Genomic DNA, 19,086 nt, shown 5'->3' with positions numbered 1-19,086 from the left:
AGTACTTCGTCTTGTAGCATGCATCTTGCCATGTCATTCAGTGATCGGTTTTTGCGTTCAGCGACTCCATTTTGCTGCGGCGTGTACGGTGTTGTAAATTGCTGCCTGATTCCTTCTTGCTTGAAAAACTTGTCCAGTGAAATATTCTTGAATTCACCACCGTTATCGGAGCGCACAATTTTCGGTGGCCTACCGAATGACGTCTTTACTTTCATAACGAAATCCCTCAGCTTTTCTCCAGCATCAGATTTCTCTCGCAAGAAAAACACGGTTGTGTATCGAGAATAGTCATCGGTGACTGTGAGATAGTACGACATCCTCCTGGCGTAACGTTTTTCATCGGACCGCATACATCAACGTGAATGAGATCTAACGGTTTTTCCGATCTTTTCTTTGACTTTTTCGGAAATGGAAGTCTGGCAAATTTGCTTTCTAGGCAGAACTCGCACACGGTCCGAATACCACAATCTTCGATGTGTATTCCGGTCGCAAGCTTCTTTCTGAACAACTCTTGAATGGCTTCGTTGTCACGGTGGCCCATTTTCCTGTGCCAGCTATGTTGACAATTACTCGTGTGCCTTTGCTCGTTTACCTTCATGGCGTTTTCAGCATTCTTTATACAATATAATCCACCAGATATAACCGCTACAGCTGCTACCTGCGAACCTTTCAAGATTTTGCAGTTCTCTGCGTCGAAAAACACCTTTTCGCCTTTAGCAACTAGCTTACGTACGGAAATTAAGTTTGTCTCCAGCCTTGGAACGAATAGGGCATCCGAAAGCGTAATTGTACGTTTCTTACCTTCCAAATCACAACAGTATACTTGACACGTTCCTTTCCCTCTTGCAGCTGTCATTGTCCCGTCGGCTAACATAACATTTTCGTGTATCGTTTCGTACAGCTCAAGAAACATATCCCGTTCGGCGCACATGTGAGATGTCCCTCCCGAGTCGACGATCCAGCTTACCGGTTTTCCAGTTCCTATAATTGTGAATGCACAATTTCCACTTTTCGCTTCACGTACCGCTTTTGCTTTGGGTGGATTCTGGCTGCTTTTGGTATCCATTTCAAGGTCGCTTGCCTGCTTCCGACAATCCCCTTGCTTATGACCAGGCTTTTTGCAATAATGGCAAATTAGTTTCTTGCTGAATCCAGCTTTCATAACGGACTCGTAGCTTCCCTGCTTCGTAACTTCGTCGATCAGCTTGGTCTTCACCAGCTCTAATGTCAATTCATCATCAGCTCGGATCTCCAGAGCGGTCGTCAACGTGTTGAACGATTTCGGAAGACTACTCAGTACTAGAGCAACCTGCAGTTTATCGTCCAGCTTTAGCCCTGCCACGGAAAGACGCTCAAAAACAATATCCATTTCGTTCGCGTGCTTCTCCATGTCCTCGCTTTCGCTGTACCGCTTGGTAATCAAGTTTCGCAGATCTGATACCTTCTATGTCAGCGTTGGTTTTTCGAAGTGATCTCTCAACTTGTTCCAAGCTTCGCGCGCCGTTTTCGTCTGTTTGATTAAGCCATGTTGATTGCTTTCCATCAAAAGACCGATCGTAGCTCGCGCTCGTTGGTCACCGCAGTCCCATGCTTCGACAACGGCAGCATTTCCTGGCGTGTTCCGTTGCAGCTTCTTCTTCGGGTCGTTGCTTGATAACGTACTGCCAGAGGTTTTCACGAATCAGCAGCAATTCGATGCTGAACTTCCAGCTGCTATAATTTGATCCATTTAGCTTCGCTACATGTACTTTTTCCATTTTAGGTTTCGCTTCAGGAAAAAATTTCACTTTGTTGACTGGTTGCTAAGCGACTGGGCCCATAACCTATTGGACGACAAAGAAATAACAACTTGCTTAATCAACAGTGAAACAATGAATGAAATATTATTTTATTTTATATAGCGTCTACAAAATCATGGCAAACTATTGCTCTTGCTATCTTCAACACGTATCACATGCCCGTAGTAATTTTGTCCCGCTATTCGAATTTTATTGTTGATTGTTTTGTCGTTCAATTCTTTCATCGCCATTTGCTGCATCACTTGATCGTTTGCACTGTTTGTTTCGCCCGGTTCCTCTTCCGATAGTGCTTGGTCGGAAGGGTGGTTGTGGCGTGGTTCGCTATTACTGAGTACTTTGAGACACGTCAGCATTGTATTTTCCATCCTTCTCAAGACGTTACGATTTCGCTTCAGTATCGTTGACACTTCCAGTGAGTGCGTGACTACAGGGGTGATTAGGGAATGATACAGTTTCTTAACTATCGGTCATCCGAGGCGGTGATCGCGAAGGAAGTTGCATAAGCTGTAGAAAGCTTTTTACGCTTTTTTATGCGTTCGACGGTGGTTACTCTTCTTGAGAGGGAGCTAGTTATGGATGCCCCGAGGTATCTCATTTTTGATACCACGGTTAGCTTGTATCTACCAAACTGTTGCATTTCGTCTTTGCTGATGTTGTTTATATCGAACGGGTTTCGAAACATGACTTTCGATTTGGTTCAATGTTTGCAACACATGGTGCAACGTCAAAAGGAATAGTATTGGGCTTACTAGGTATCCTCCTTCTTTTTGTGAACCATTGGACAGATGCTTCTCCGTTAGGCATGCTTTTAACATCCTGTTTGTGAGACCTTCCGAAACTCCCATCGAAGTCAGAATGGTTGCCGTTTTTGGTATGTAAATTTTATCGAAAGCTTCTTTTAAATCCAGTGAGACTATTATTGTTTGTTTTCCTTTGCGCCATCGTTCATTCAGGATATTTCTCAGCACGAATATTCGGTCTGATGCACTTCTGGCCTGTTGAAACGCCATCTGGTAGGTTTTGTGGTTGTGTTAGTTTTGAGTTGGAGATCTGCAATGTTTGCGCCCATGTTGCTGGCACGATATTTGTTCTGATGACTTGTGTTATTAGTTGCACTAGTTTGTCTATCATTCCCTTTGAACCATATTTCAATAGTTCATCGTTGAAATCTACTATTATTGCAATATGAGATTGCAAGTATTTAGGGAGTTTGTTAGTAGTGACGTATCCGATTAGGGTGGAAAATTCTCCGTTGGTTTCATTGGTTACAGGCCTTACTTACGTGGAGATAAATAGAATTCGTTCTTCTAGAGCGTCGCAGAGATACGAGCAAGAGTTGGCGCTGATTCTGAAGAAATTTTGCGCATCGTTGATGGTTTTATGAATGAGCATTGCGGTGCTATCTCCTTCTCTTGGTCTGGTGGCGTCATCGTTGACGTTATACCAAATGAAGTCGTTTGTTTCCATACTGCACCCTGGTAGTCTGGTTTCTTGGATAGCAGCCAAAAATACTCCTTGTTGTACTAACACGTTATTTATTTCGTTTCTTTTGTTCACTGAGGAACAGCGTCGCACGTTCCAGGTTGCAAATTTGATTCTTGTAAGGTTTGCGTGGTTATTTCGGTCATATGCGCTGTGCTTTCTGTTCATTCTGTTCGTGTTCAGTACCTGAACTACACTTTCGTAATGGTTTATAATTGAGTTGTTCCTGTTACGTGTTGACTGGCGGTATGCGACTCGTATGATTCCATTGTGGGCGCCCGTCCCCACTCTGCTGTGTTTCCAAGATATCTAGGAACACACGGAGCTGTTCATCCATGCTGTTATTTAAATATGTTGTTTCTGATCCTAATACTTGTGCCATGAGTATTTCGCGATAATTTGCTAGATTATTCCGCATGTGCTGGATCACTCTTCGCCTTAGATCACATATTAATATGTAGTGGTTATCGCTATGTACGTTTATTATAGCTGAGAATAGACAGTGGCCATCCCGTTGTATCAGCCTTACCAGAACGGCGCCGCTTTCTAATTTTACAACTTCCATTGTAATATGTTCACTCCAGTCAGTCTCACGTATCGTTTTGAGTTGTTTATTTCGGTGTTAGCGTGCGTCGATGGGATATAGGAAAATAGAAACGAGAAAAGGCAATTAGTAAAGCGGAATTTAACGAGTTGTACTAGCTACGCGGGCTAGCGGGTTTGTATGTTCTCAGTTGAGGCTACAGATTCGTACTAGGTTGAATGTAAGTTGTCATAGAAAACGGACAAATGAGCTAGAGTGAGTTACGTTACAATTAAAATGTCAGGGCAAAGCATAGATAGATGGAGTTAGAACACAAATATAGATTATTTTAGCAAGCATGAATAATGTTAGGGCAGAGTACAGAGCAAGTAAAGGCGCTTTAATTTAGGCTTATTAGCCAGGGCAAGGAGTAAATTCCTCTGCCCCATCCCCAAGGACCAAAGGAGTGACATTAACCTTTTTAGCCAAGTCACTCCCAACGATATATCCCAATCCCCTATAAACTGAAACGGTCGGTACGGTTGTCCTCGTTTCTTCCTCATTCAAGATTTAAAACGATTCGTTAGTTAAATTATTCATTAAAAATGCCTTAAAGTTTTGAAACACCTTTTAACCCACGGCACACGGAAAATGTTCTCTCATAAACGTTTGCTCAAAAGCTCTTTAAAATCCACCCCAAACCCGAGTTAAATCAAACCTAACCCTTCTCTAGTGTGGAGGTCACACTAGACACACAGCAAAATCTAGTGAAGCTGAGGAGTACGTTTGGACTCAGGACCGAGCGGGACGCGACCGTTAAAGGAACTATCTCATTGGGTGTGGTATCGTTGGAATAATCCTGATCGATAGCATCTTACAAGCGAAATCCTCAATGTCCAACCTTCAAATGTTTTTGGTACTTTTTAACTCCAATGAAACAGCTTCAACCCTTATCTATTCCTCAGACTACAAATGTGTATCCCTCATTATTAACCGTTGAATATTGTTGTTAGAATCTCATATATTCTTGCACGTTGAAAAGTTGAGGAAAAATCAGGAAACAACTGGTTTGAGTACCCAAAAAAGCACAATCAGTACAAGGGAATCATTACTGGTCCAATCTATTCCGCTAGCCTAAATTACATTTTAATTTGTGCTATCTCGCTGGCACATAAAAAACTCCATGGCATTCATCCAATCTCAATATGACAAGCACTCAACTGTACCTGTTCTACCAGCTATGAATGCGCAAACTATAATAATTTTGTTAATTTGTGCTGTAAAGTCGATGTCTGAGACAGCAGTTGCCACCAGGACAAGTAGGTACAAAAAACTATGAATTCCAAAATCAAGTTTATCATTTTGTTCTAGAAGCTGAAAAGTTCATCTCACCATTTGCTATACAATCCATGCTAAAACTCATCTATCCAACTGGTTCGGAGCTGTACGATGATTACTACGACCCAGAGTATTATGCAAGTTACGCTGAGTACGCTCCAGACGACTACATCTATTTCGACGAGCTCGCGAAAAATCTACCAATACCGGGTTCCTATTGGTACTATTCCTACTAAATCAATCAAGGACTTGTGATAGAAATCGTTAATAAAAAAAATATTTTCAACGTGACTGGCTGCAAACTATCATTCGAGGCAAAATCGAAGCCTGCAATTGCTGTTACCACGACGGGCCGATCAGGCTGGCTTCAATCTCCGCCTCGAGCACTCGAGATGGTGGCTTTGCAGGTTTAATACATTATGGATGACAGTTAAAATGAGAACATGCTTACATTTGAGTTCCGTGGTTCACCCTTCAAGGGCGCTACCGGCGCCGTTCTCCCTTGACGGTTTTACGCTTTTCCTTCTTTTCTTCGCGTAGTTGTTTCTGTTTTTCGCGATCCAGCCGATCCTTTTCCTTCTTCTGTTGACTTTCTAGCTTTGATTGCTCGCGCTTCTCCCGTACCAGCGCGGCCACATCGGCCGCATTGGTATTCCGCGTCAGTCCACCCTCAGAAGACGTACCTCCGGCTGACCCACCGGCTCCCGGATCATCCTCTGCATCTTCGTGATCGCTTTCAGAGAGCTAAAAGTTTAAGTAATAAAATCAATGTCAATTTTTTCAAGCAGAACTCAAACCTGACTATATTGCGACAAAATCTGCTGTTTGATCCGTCGTTCCTCCTCCGTATACTCCCGCTCGACCTTTTTGGCTAGTTTCTGGTTTTCCAGCAGTTTTGCTAGCTGCTCGTCAACGTCAAGCTTTAAGCTAGGACCAGTTGCCAGCGGTTCCACCGAATGGCATATTTTCCACTTGTCCAAGATTTCTTTGATGAATGAATTCAGATCAGACTCCTGCGTTTGAAAGAAACAAAACCAAAAAACTAATTAAACCTACATATCGGTAAAGTACCGGCGAGCGGTCACACACTGACAATGATCTCCGCCAGGATGCCTTCGAGAGCTTCGATTTTCTCATCGTTGCTCTCATCACCCTCCAGAATGCCCGTAATGTAGGAACCGAAAATTCCCTCATCGGTGTTAAACTCGCGCAGTTTGCCATTCAGCCACGAGCTGAATCCGTCCATCGTGCAGCGTGCACGGTTCGCCAAACGTTTTAGTGATGATATTCGGGCAGATAATAGATGAAAATAGCTGCACCTTTAAAAGCACACCACTTTTTCGCGAATTTTATTCAGACAAGCACTGATTGACAGACGAAAATGCGTTTTGTTGACATTATTCTCTGTGTGCTGTCAGATTTTCTGTCAGCGTTGCCAAAAAAGCTGATGCAGCGGAATTTTTTAATCTATATCGATAGGGTAGCCAACCTGAAACACGCGGATACGAAAAACTACCAAAAATTGAGCTTTTCTGACTCAATCTCGCATAGGCACAAAAATATGCTAAAAATATAAATTGTAATCGTCACAAACATACGTTTGATGTGAAATCTGCTATAAAACGAATTTCTATGTATCAAACTTTTATAATTTTGATGTACGCCACATGAATTTCAAAAGTTTTCACATGATATTTTTAAGTGCTGCTAAAAATTGCAAAAAAAATCATGTGTGAAATCACAATAGATTCAATATAGCGAATTTTATGAGGGAATTGCCTCAAAAAAATCGATCCGGCAATTTTTCCAGAACACCAGCTCCACCTTTTATACACGGCCCTAATCACTCATTTTCTGGTGGGTTACCCCTCAGGCTTTGGAACAATTTTTCACTAGTGGTCTATGCCTAAGACAAGACGTGACAATAAGGGGGGCCATTTTTGTTCCAATTTTATGTCAGAATGTTCCAGCTCCTGATTGGTAGATTCTGACGTTTTGCACCGTACGTAATGTTACTGCAGGGATATCGAAATTATGTTTTGCAGTGTTGCTATATTTATAGGAAAAGATTGTCATTACTTTTGACAAATAAAATTATTATCGTTAAAAAAGTAAAAACGACTAAATTGAACTGAAATTGCGCGGCAAAGTGAAACAAGTATTTATCATGCATTTACCGCATACGTGGTTGATCAACTTTAACAAAAAATAAGACAGAAATCACACTGTAATCTAAAATTATTCAGAAAATGGCTTCGTCAAACCTTACTAAACAACCATGACATGGAAAAAACGTGTCCTTCATCAATATAGTGAATTAAAGACGCAAAATTTTGTCGGCATAAAATAAATTAACAAGACTATATTTTCATTAATAGAAAACAGCAACACTGTTCGGAAGATTTCGGCAGGGTGAAAATGTGCGAAAAGAAGAATGCCGAAGGAAAAATAAGAAGCCGATTGTCACGTCTTGTCTTAGGTCTATGCTCATATGCTTGTTTATACGTCAGTGGCGCCATAATTTCAAATCCGGCCGTTGTACCAACTACAAATATATTTAAAATGACCGTTAAAGCAGGCGAAGCATTGTTTTCGAGTGTTATGTCTGATAGTCTCTGTTTAAACTGCGAATAGCTGCATTCCTTACGTTATTACTGTAAATAAATTGTTGCCATAGTTCTTCCTTATTGTAACATATTTCAATTCTGGTAAAAATCGAATGTAGTTGAAGAAATTCCCCAAGTAACCACGAAACCGAAAAAATGGCATCAATTCGGTTCTATATTCGCGTATAGAACAAGTGTAGCTGAGCTTATAGTAATCATATTGTACATGAGTACTGCTCAAAAGCCACTTTTGTGACAATATATTCGGCTGATATACAGCCTACTCCCACTTTTCCACTGCGCCGCCTACACGGAAACAAAAAACTACCTAAAATTGAGTTCCTTTGACTCAATCTCGTGGTATCGTGGGGGAACTTAAAATTAGGTAAACCGTGTTGAAGGTAGTTTCCATTTAACCACGGCAAAAATTACAACTCATTGACAGGTTTTTTATACTCAAATTTAAGTTGAATTTACCTAATTTTGAGTTCACCCCAAACAACTCAAAAGTACCTTCCTCCACGGAAGACCTCGACTGAGTCGAACCTCTCGTTTTGTTTTTGATAACACTAATAAGTGCGAAAGCGACGCACAACTCAAAAGTAAGTTAAAAGAACTTTTCTGCAGGTTGTTTTATTTAACCGTGTATGAATTAATCTCAAAACAATTTGTGTAGTTGGTAGAACCCACTGGTTGAAAAAAAAAAAAGCAAAACGAAAATGGAGGAATAAGTTTTTATGTCTTTTTCTATCTTTCGTGATCCATCTGTCACAAGTGATTCATTTTTTTTTTCAGTACAGCGCACGATCCACGCTCGAACTTCTGCTTCTAGAAGATATGGGGATTAAGTTGTTCCAGTTCGCTTACTGTTTGATCCATTTGGACATTTGGTTATATGAATGATATTTATCGTTCTTAAATCGAACTCACTGACGAACAGAAGCATGGTTTTGGGAATATTTTATGTCTCAAATTACCTCCCTTACTACACTAAACTAAAATTTATTTATCGCAGTTTCGTATCATTTTATGACTCAAAGTATTGGTCCCCGTTAATTTGTTTGTGACAAATCTCCGAACCCCATAAGCTTTTCTTGTGCTTACAAAGTGCGCCATATCATATTTGTTTTGATTTGGAATTCATTGTTTTACATTAACAGAAATGTCAACTATTAACGGCATTTCAACGGTATCGTTGACTACCGCTTACGGCTTTCAACTAAAGGGTTTTTAGGTTCTAAAGTTTAGCTTCTTATACCTATATACCGTCTATTTTAATGCTTAATGTTCGTAATTCTTTTTCTCAACGCTTGCATAAAACTGATATAAAGCTTATAAACATTTGTGAATCCCATGTAAAGGTTACAAACATTGGAAAGCTGTTATATAGTCCATATGGTCAAGACTTCTGTCTGTCACGTTACATTTTTACGCATATTTCATAAAATAAGTCAGCAAAAACGATAAAACCAGATTCTATCACAACTGCACAGTATTAAGGTCACTAAACCGCACATTTTTTCTACAGAAAGTTTTTTTTTTCTATCATGAACCGTTTTCACTTTACTGTCATTTTGATACGTCTGTCACGTTACACAATTTTCGCAGTTAGTTTGGAGGTTGCCTGACTAAATAGAAAAAGTCTGTTCCGTTGGCCCCCAAATTTGCATGAACACAGTTTAAACAACGTCGTTGGTTTAAAGTTGAATCTTGGAAAACAAGGAAGAGTTTGAAATATAGTTTTCCTGAAGAAAAGCTTTCGATTTCATGGAGTATTCTCAATGATCTGTCACATTACAACCAGAATCTATTACGTTACAGTTCTGCATTTTTATTGAAGCAAGGATATCAAGACAGTCGTACACAAATCATCCTGGATCTAGGAACTGAGGATTAGCGGGAAATTTCATATTTATTTTGAAAAACATTTTGGTTTTGATGAACAAACCGTGAATAACTTTTGAAAAGGTCGTAGTTTCACGAAGTAACATTATGTTGTAAGAAAATCTAAAATAACTTAAAAACATCTGCATTTTGAAGGACAATTTTTCATGAGCATTTTGAATTGAAAAACCATTTTGAAATACATTCTATAACTAAATTATTTAAAGAAAAAAATTAAATAAAAATTAAAAATTAAAAGAATTTTTGCAATATGTTAAAACTTTTTATTGTTATTTTCTCTACGATACAATTGTAAACTTTTTTTATTTGCAGTTAAATTTTAAACGTGCTATGTTTTTGTGTTTGGTATTTGACATTTTTTTAGATATTTTTGTTGAAAAAAAATCAGAATATTTCCAAAAAAAAATTCTTGAGAGCATTTTGCTTCGAAATGATATTTAGAATTAATATTGTATAAGAAAATTATATTTATGGCTGGCAAATACTAAGAAATTTAGAAGAATACTTGAAGTTAAAAATGCTTTCTTACTAACAACCAGACTTCCCATGAACATTGACAATTTTGTACATGTGTGCAAAATTTCGTGCACGCGTTCAACCTCAAACATACTTCGTCTCGATGTATAGGTTCGCCTGGAACCTACGTGTGCGCACACCGTGTACATACATGGGGTTCGGTTGTGCAGGCGAGCATGTGCACGTGTTTAGGTACGAAATAGCGTGTTTGAGTTCGTACACGAAGTGTAGGTTTAATATGAGCACCGAACAAGAGCGAACATTGTGTGCGATGTGCATGTGGGAAAATTGCTAATAACTTCCTAATAGTGCAATTACTGTTTCTTCAGTTTTTAAGCTTTCGTTAACAAAAAAGACATTGTTTTCCTGCAATTGTATTTTTACTGTTTTGTTTTTTTTAACAATGTTTTTGAATTTTTAACATTTTTGTTGTAATTTTTAATATTATTTTATTTTATTATTTGAAAAATTTCGCCAAAAAATATTCACACAGAAGAATTAATTCCCTAAAACTCGCTATCATATCGTTTTGCTGCACAAATAACGAATTTCGAACAATATATATTGAAAATAGTGCATTCAAGATCTCATACGCTCTTTTTAAATATTACTCTTGAATAAAAATTGTTTGTTTAATATTGTAAAATATTTAGTCTCCCATATAGAAGAAACGTAAAAGGTTTCATCAGAATCAAAGATGGTCACCATTCTTAACGTAATTGAATCAAACTTGATGGAATTGCTTTACAGCATAAAAAATCTGTCACGTTACATAAGATAAACTGTGTTTTCTAAAAAATAAATAAAACTTTCACAATAGTTTCAATAAGCAGACAATTTTTATTCAAGAGTAATAGTAAGAAAAAATGCAGGTTTGACATTGTATGCATGCTGTTGGTGTGGTCCACAAAACTTTTTCGAATTTTTGATCTGTCACGTTACAAGTTATTTGGTTTCCATTACCTTACAACTAAAAATAAGCAATAATCCTAGGGGCAGATCACTTGTGATGCATTTTTAAAAATCAGCGATCAAAATAGAAATTCATAATGTATTTTGCGTTGCGTGCTATGTTGTTTGCGTTGCGTGTAAGACGTCAAAACCCTACAGAAAAACTAGCCCTACATTTAACAAAACGTCGAACAAAGTGGATCAGCGTAGGACGTTTGTTAAACAAACTTTTCTGCGAGGCAGTGCAAAGCTGATGCAAAAATGGAATTTGAATGCATTTTTTTTTCAATTTGATGCAAATTTATTATACATTCTTAGAGTGATCTGCCCCTAGCAATAATCCATATTCATCTCAATTTTCCAAGTAATATCATCAAATTTAAATTTGTCTACGATGGGAAAAATAATGTGGTTCCAGGCAAAAAACTGAAAATATGGATTTTGTTTACCTTTTTATCTCATAACGGTCTTTTAATTATTTTCAGGCCATACAAGTAGCGTCAACAAACTTTTATAAATGACAAACTTGGATTTTTTTCTGGGATCACCATTCCTATTTTTTAATATTAGAGGTTATATACATACGGAAAACAAACAGTTTGATGCGAAATTTAATAAAAAAAATTTCGCCTGTGGTTGCCATTTCCAGAGCCTTGTCCAATTAATGCTTACTTTTGTGGTCAGTGATTTTCTGGGTTGCTAAAACATCGTCGCAACGGAAAAAATATTTTTTTCCGCGGAATTTTGTCTCGTGTTGGAAATTTGTATATTTTGACATTTTGTGTTCTAATCTGTGCATCTAATTTTGCCGCTTTAATCCTATTGCCGTGTCAGTGATGTGCAAAGTTTCCTCCTATCGAAAAAAAATCGTGGTTGCAACGCAATGACTTACCCTCCGTTGTGCTGAAAAATACCGATATTTCTAAAACGAATCATTATACTTTTACCTCCTGATTAACCCTCGAACGTAGCACTTGCGTTTTCCATCCTAGAACGTTGCACTGGGGTACAAATGTACCCCACGCGTTTGATCGCAATTTTCGCAGGTAAAAATGCAAATAAAAAAAATGTATAGTACACCATTTTCTTCGTTTTTTAATTGCAAAAATAGCTGTGTAAGTGAAAGAACGGAATTTATTGAATTAATGATACATAACTTAGTTTGAACAAAATAAAAAGTGAAAAAAATCGCTGTTTCGACTTTTTTCACAAAAATTACTATAATTTTGCGAATTTTCAACCGATTTGAAAAAAATCAAATGATTCTAAAAGTTAAATGATCTTGATACGGAAGAAAATTGAATTTTGATATTTGAAAAACTGCAATTATTTTGAAGAGTGAAAGTTTAAAAATCGGTAATACATTGGTAACAATGTTACTGTTACAGCTGTTATTGTGCGCAAATTATACTTGCGAGCCTTTGCTTTGTAAAACTATAAAAAATTAACAATAAAACAATAAAAATCAGCAAAAATAAGAACGATTTTTTGTTCCGCTCCAAAATTAAATTAACATAATTAAATAAACGTAATCGTAACGATTATATAATACTAATTGTTACTACCGTAGTAAAACAACCAGTATTTAAACTGGTGTTGTCACGAATCACATTTCCACTGACAGCACGAAACCTGACGAAACACTAACGGCAACCGTACACTGGGGTACAAATATACCTCACGCCAACTTTGACACCAGCTTCCACGAAGGCCATAAGCAAACTGGCTATACCATCTTTTCCTACTCTTACTAGGAACTCTAAGGCTGTGAACCATTTGGCGATTTTTTAACCTTTAGTTAAAATTTGACAGTTCGAAAGTTATTTTCTCTTGAATGGAAAAATTCAACCGAGAGAGAGAGAGAGAACCATTTCAAAAGTTGACATATGTATAGTTATTTAGAACTGACAGCTGCGATGACCACAAGTTGGTAGAGGTGTGGACAATTGTCGATATTTTAAAATTAGTTTTTTTCTTATTACATTAAGTATGACAGTCATAACCTCGAAAAGGTCATGAAATAACCCAAACAAATCTTAACACAACACGTTATCGTTTCCATGTTTATCCCTTAATTTTGTATTAAAAAATATTGACAACCTCAATTAGGTACAGAAAATGTTTCCACCTTTTTATTCTGCACAAGATTCTGCATCATGGGCAAAATTTTAACCATCGAGCTGTCAAATTTGGAAGTGTCAGATTTTAACTAAAAGTTAAAAATTTCACCAAAGGGTTCACAGCCTAAATTGAATTATGGTTAGGGTCCTAGGTCGCTAAATGCCGAATTCTCGTTCTTACACGGCCCTAAAGAAGGCGTGGGGTACATTTGTACCCCAGTGCAACGTTCTAGAGTTAAAACAAACCTAAACATCGTATATATCAGCTATTAGAAGCAGAACTTCCAGCAAATATTTCAATAAGGAAATTTTAGTTTAAACGTTGAGGTTAGCCGATAGTTCTGAACAACTATGTTCATATTTAATGAACACAACCTTACGTGTCATTTAAGTCAACCAATTCTAACCTTATCCATTTTTTAGCTAAATTGATATTGTCATTATCTCATATGTTTGGTCCGAATCCAAGAGGTGCGACATTTGGTAATAATAAGCTCAACTGCTACAATAGGCACAACACTCAATTATATGTCATCTGTGTATGTTAGTCAGAGCGCCAAGTGCTTATCGAGTGTCACGTGCTGTTTACGAATTGCTACGGAAAACATCACTAACTACCTGCATCTCCTGGCTTTATGTGATAAAACTTATCAAAATAAAAATATATAATTTATTCTATGGAATTTATTTCACTTCGTAAATAAAGTAACTTTCTTTAACTAAACAACTATCTAAAATTGATGAAACTTGCTTAATCATGAAATTTTATCGATTTGCCACTAACAAGATGATCAAACATTTTTCCTAAAGTACCCTTAAGTTATTCTCGAGTCCCTGATGATTGATGCAGCCTTTATTCACCTTATATAGCTAGACTTATCACTAATCATGTTCCATAACATTTCTTCTTACAGGAACATTTTAGTAACAACACACATACAATAAAAATTAAGCACCTAGGTACTCCAATTCTCTACACATCGATAAAATTTCACAACTAATCGCATCGACAGAACGCATCTATTCATCACTTTCCGTTCGTATTACTATCACCACGCCTACTGAGTTCTCTGCTCCTTCGGCTTCACGGTCCAAATCTTTCGAATCGTATTGCTCAGCCCGATATCGTTGAACGTTAAGTGCAGCAAACCCCCGAGTGTAGCAGCTGACAAGATCAGAACCGTACCTTGGGCGGACTTTTTCGCCAAACCGCCCAGGGCTCTAGGGTTAACGTAATCCGTTACAATGGCCGACAGTCCCAGCTGCTGATGGGCTACCAGTGTGGTAGCTAGCACGACATCGGTGACCCGGTTGGGGTATACCAACCCGATCGGAATTGATCCGACAAGTGCCCAAGTGCACAGTTTGGTCGTCCACCACGTTTTCACATAGCTCTTGACGGGACCGGATGGACCGGTGGCACTGCAGTACAAACGCACCGTCGGTGGCTGTCGGGCCAATGCCTTCGAAATGGTGCAATTTGTTGTTGCCAATCGCACTGGCACGCGAACAAATTTGCTTGCCATTTCTGTTCTGTGTGGGATGGAAATTACTACTGCGCCGCCGAAAGTTGATCGAACTTTATCTGACGAAGCTGAGATAAGATTCCGCGGTCAACTGACCGGCGAAAAAAGAAACATTATGCTAGAAAATGTATGTACGTGAGCAAGTCCATGATTCTCGGTATACGCGGTCAAGCACAAGGTCAAAAATAGAGGGAAGCGGGAGACCGAAAAGTACGCAAATTTATGGATACATATAGCTCTCATTCGGTTTGTGTTTACGGATGGATACAAAATAAACTTAGGGGAGCAAGAGGTAACACTGACACCATGAGAAATGAAACTGTTTTGAAGCTCAAGAAGCTTAATATAATTATCTTTTCCACGTAAAAAGTTGTTTGGAAACTAGTTTTAGTAACTATTATTGATTTTACTTAACAAAGATCCAGTGGCCGTTCAATTTTCCTAGTTTACGAAAAAAATACCAAAAAAAAAAAAAATTTATGGAGAATGGATTTTTTAGTCTAATAGAAAAACGTTCTATTTTCAAACATTATGCACCGTTATAACATAAGTGTTATAGCATCCAGAAATTTATGAACGATGTCTGAAACGTTTTAAATAGCAAAACATACAAAAAGTTGTTGTTTTCAAATGATTATCTGACAGCTGATTCAAGTGGTTAAGATCGTTGCGTATCCAAATTACCCCAAGTTCCCCTACAGCAAAGTCCGGTGGATCTGATAAAAACAGCGATTTTTGATTTTTATAGCAGTGAAAACAAGATAGGCTGAGATTTGCTAAGTTGTGTGCGAATCTCGCACATGATAGGTGCGAATGAAGATATGCTGTAGTTACTCAATACAGTACAAAGTTTAATATTGAAGGTATCAGTAATCGTTGTGTTCTCTGTTTCGTGGCTCAAGCTTTGCCATCTCTTTCGTTTTTCCAAATCTTTCAAGGTATCTGCCAATACATATGGTAATGAGTCTGTTTTGACCCTAGTGCGGATAGCGTCGAACTACATTGTTAGCCCTCTCCTGCCCATGTTGTTTATAAGCTGCAACGTTTTTGAACAACTATAACTTTTGGTTTAGGCAAAATTGGTTCACCAAACAAAATTAAGGCTAATAAATGTGAATAGCACTTTTCATTTGAACACTAACACTTACATGTATTAGTTCTAGAAATGAAGTTTTTGCAATTAGGTTTTACACCAACCGACGTAACCCCACAAAATGAGCCGGATGAACTTCGTTTGACAATTCTCGGTGGTTTGTTTACATGAAAGGTACGTGAGTTCGAATGTAATAGATGAGCACCCGTTGCACTCGCACTCACGCAACTGACAAGGTAAACAAACCACCGAGAATTGTCAAACATGAACTTTATTCACCATGAGTTCATTCGTGTCGTCATCTTGTAGAACTCAATTTATCTGATTGGATTCTGATGGAGCAGTGCTGCCAGGGACAGTTTACGTTGACGCCGAAAAATAATATTTTGAGATAACTTCGTTTATTTGCAATAACGTTGAAAACTGATAAATCCTATCATTTTTAACCATTTTCGACTACGTTTTTCACGTTATTGGACTATTATAAATATTCTAGTAGAAATGTATTGAGCATTAATAGGTAAAAATTGCGCAGCTTCTAGCACTACAAAGGATACACTTATCTATATGAAAGAAGATTTTTCGGGTTTCTTGACCCCATCGATTTCAGGGAAAAATAGTTTTGGAACTCTATATGCAATATAAAAAGGTTGCGCACGAAAGGGTTAATTACTCAGCCTACAATCGATTGAATGGCTTTAACTTAGTATCAATATCAATACAAGCCAATAGTAACAATAATGGTAAAAAACACGTGTTTGAACACCACGAAATCTCGATCCGTGAGTTCTTATGTCTGTGCTACCATTTGGGTCAATGAATTGAATAAATATGGCGGATTATGCTCAAACCAACGGCTTCAAATGGAAAGGGCCATAATAGGAAACAAGTGAAAATAGGCTCATTACCCTACATTCAAGCTAGATGACGTGGTGCAAGTTTAACTTATTGCTAACGGTTTCGTGAAAAAAATTCCTTTTTGTTTCATATTCTCCATTCTTCGATCCGGACTTCATAATGAGCTATTTATAGGTGTGCAAGGCGTGTCATTTTCAAATATACTGGGTGCGGCGCTCAAAGTGTAACCAACTTCAGACCGTTCGCGCAGTTGTTGCACTGGCATCAGCTGTCTATAAATTGGCTGAATGCAGCCCCGTAAATACCGCGTGTTGCCTGAAGCTGGCACTAAACGTCAGTGGCGCTAGCTACGTTTCCAATACTTAAGGCCTGTTCACATGAACAGTACAATTTCGTTTGAAAGTTGCATTGCATAATTAATTACTAACAACATATGAAAAATCATGCTTTTTTGGCATCGCTTTTGCCCCATAAAATTCTAACGCTGTTGTCGTAACCGGAGCTGTTGAAACACAATTTGCGTCCGTTCTCATCAACTTCCTTCCAAAATCTGGAGCTTGGCTGTTTGTGACAACAATCAAGGCTTGCTCATCAAAAACCGATAAGTTAATATTTTTTCATTTCTACTCGCTTATATCCTACATCTTCCTCCTCTTCAACTCCTTTTGTGAATGTGAATTAAGGATGCAACATCTGTTTAATAACGTTTTTGTGTGACAGTGATACAAATTTTAATAATATAAACGATGCAAGCAATTTTCATATGAAATTTTTTGATGTTTGCTAATTGATTTGAATGCCTTTCACTTTTCATTTTATAATACAGATTTTGCGCTCATCATGTTTTAGTATTATTTGAACATTAATATTAACGTTGTAATGCTCATTGTATTCTCCTTTCTCTTCATTAATATATACTCTTCACTTTTAGTTTTTATTATTCACCTTTTACTTTTTGCTTTAGTCTTTACTCTTTATTCTTTATTTTTTATCATTTACACTTAATTCTATGCTCTTTACTCTCTGCCCTTTACTCTTTACTCTTAACTCTTTACCATTTACACTTTACTCATAGCTACTATTTACTTTTTAGTCATTATTCTTCACTCATCTTTACTCGTTACCCATATTTACTCTTCACTCTTTATTATCTACTCGTTAAGCTTTACGCTTAACTTTTTACTCTTGCCCCTTTACTTTTAACACTTACCTCTTTATACTTTGCTCTATATTGTACATACTACTCATTTCAATAATAAATAAATATTTTCAATTTACACTCTACTCTCTATTTTTTACAATTTACTTTTTATCATTACTCTACACTTCCCCGACTTTGCTTTACTCTTTACTCTTAGCTGTTTTTTACTCTTTACTCCATAGAGTTTACTCTTTATTCTATACTCTTCACTCTGTGGCCCTTACCTTTTATTCTTTACTCTTTACTTATCAATCTTTACTCTCTGGCCTTTACACTTTACTCTTTTATAATAAGTTCCACATTATTCACAACTCTTTAGTTTGTTTGATCGAGCGACCAACCTTCAATCCGTCATACCATCAAATGAGATCCTCATCCCATTTCGGCAACTGATCACCGATGCTCACTCAGCATAGTTCGGTTTTCTATCTCTCTCTTGCAGTACTAATCTATAAAGAAGTAACTGCGTTCGTTCGTGCATCGGGCTGAAACTTCTCCTTTTTTGACCTGTGTTTGTCAAATATAAAAGAATCCCCTATTTCACCAACCCAATACAAATGCCACAACCATAGATCAGTTCCACACTGGCATAAATTTCCGATACACTTAAAAACCTTTATTAGAAGGTATAAATGTTGAATCTTTCATTTTTCTTCTACTGGTCCATCTTCAACAGCAACGAACAGGTACTCTCGTGATATGAAGGTTAACCCTTTCATGCCCAACTTTTTTCTAGTGCATGCAGGGTTTTAAAACTATTTTTCCTTGAAAACGGTGGGGTCAAGAAATACGAAAAGCCATTTTTCATAAAGATAGGTGCTTCCCTCGCAGTGCTAGAAGCTGCTCAATTTTTACCTTTCAATGCTCAATACAATTCTCCTAGAATATTTACAATAGCCCACTTGTGTGGAAAACGTAGCCAAAGGCACTCTAAATTGATAAGTTTTGCCAGTTTTCAATAATATTGCAACATAACGAAAATATATGAAATATTCATTTTTCGTCGTCAACGCAAACTGTCCCTGGCAGCACTGCTTCTATGGAATGCAATCAGACTAGCTGCAATAACTTGAGTTCTAGAGCTGATCCTTGTAACTGTTAGTACTCAAATGAAAGACAATAGTCACATTTACTAGCCTTACTTGTTTTTGTGAGCAAATCTTGCCTC

At 37.7% G+C, this 19,086-nt stretch overlaps 2 protein-coding genes across 2 annotated transcripts; both read right to left on the bottom strand.

Annotated features, from left to right (window-relative positions):
* Positions 1–5,421: 5,421 nt before the first annotated feature.
* LOC131694951 (coiled-coil domain-containing protein 43-like) lies at positions 5,422–6,526 on the bottom strand. Its single transcript, XM_058983498.1, has 3 exons — positions 6,236–6,526; positions 5,940–6,155; positions 5,422–5,886 (listed from the first exon to the last, which is right to left on the bottom strand). Exons 1-3 carry the CDS (start codon positions 6,386–6,388, stop codon positions 5,626–5,628), a joined length of 630 nt encoding a protein of 209 aa, XP_058839481.1. The 5' UTR covers positions 6,389–6,526; the 3' UTR covers positions 5,422–5,625.
* Positions 6,527–13,906: 7,380 nt separating this feature from the next.
* LOC131694952 (succinate dehydrogenase [ubiquinone] cytochrome b small subunit, mitochondrial-like) lies at positions 13,907–14,844 on the bottom strand. The gene has a single exon (XM_058983499.1). It carries the CDS (start codon positions 14,764–14,766, stop codon positions 14,299–14,301), a length of 468 nt encoding a protein of 155 aa, XP_058839482.1. The 5' UTR covers positions 14,767–14,844; the 3' UTR covers positions 13,907–14,298.
* Positions 14,845–19,086: the final 4,242 nt, after the last annotated feature.

The sequence above is a fragment of the Topomyia yanbarensis genome, unplaced genomic scaffold (genome assembly GCF_030247195.1).
Source record: "Topomyia yanbarensis strain Yona2022 unplaced genomic scaffold, ASM3024719v1 HiC_scaffold_206, whole genome shotgun sequence".
In the NCBI taxonomy this organism is placed as follows: Eukaryota; Metazoa; Arthropoda; class Insecta; order Diptera; family Culicidae; genus Topomyia; species Topomyia yanbarensis.
This window is presented reverse-complemented; position numbering and strand designations above follow the sequence as displayed.

Coding starts and splice junctions, on each gene's coding strand:
- LOC131694952 (XM_058983499.1), bottom strand. CDS start 14,766: ATGGCAAGCAAATTTGTTCGCGTGCCAGTGCGATTGGCAACAACAAAT.
- LOC131694951 (XM_058983498.1), bottom strand. CDS start 6,388: ATGGACGGATTCAGCTCGTGGCTGAATGGCAAACTGCGCGAGTTTAAC. Junction 6,156..6,235: donor GCATCCTGGCGGAGATCATT/GTCAGTGTGTGA, acceptor TTTCAAACGCAG/GAGTCTGATCTGAATTCATT. Junction 5,887..5,939: donor TTTTGTCGCAATATAGTCAG/GTTTGAGTTCTG, acceptor TTAAACTTTTAG/CTCTCTGAAAGCGATCACGA.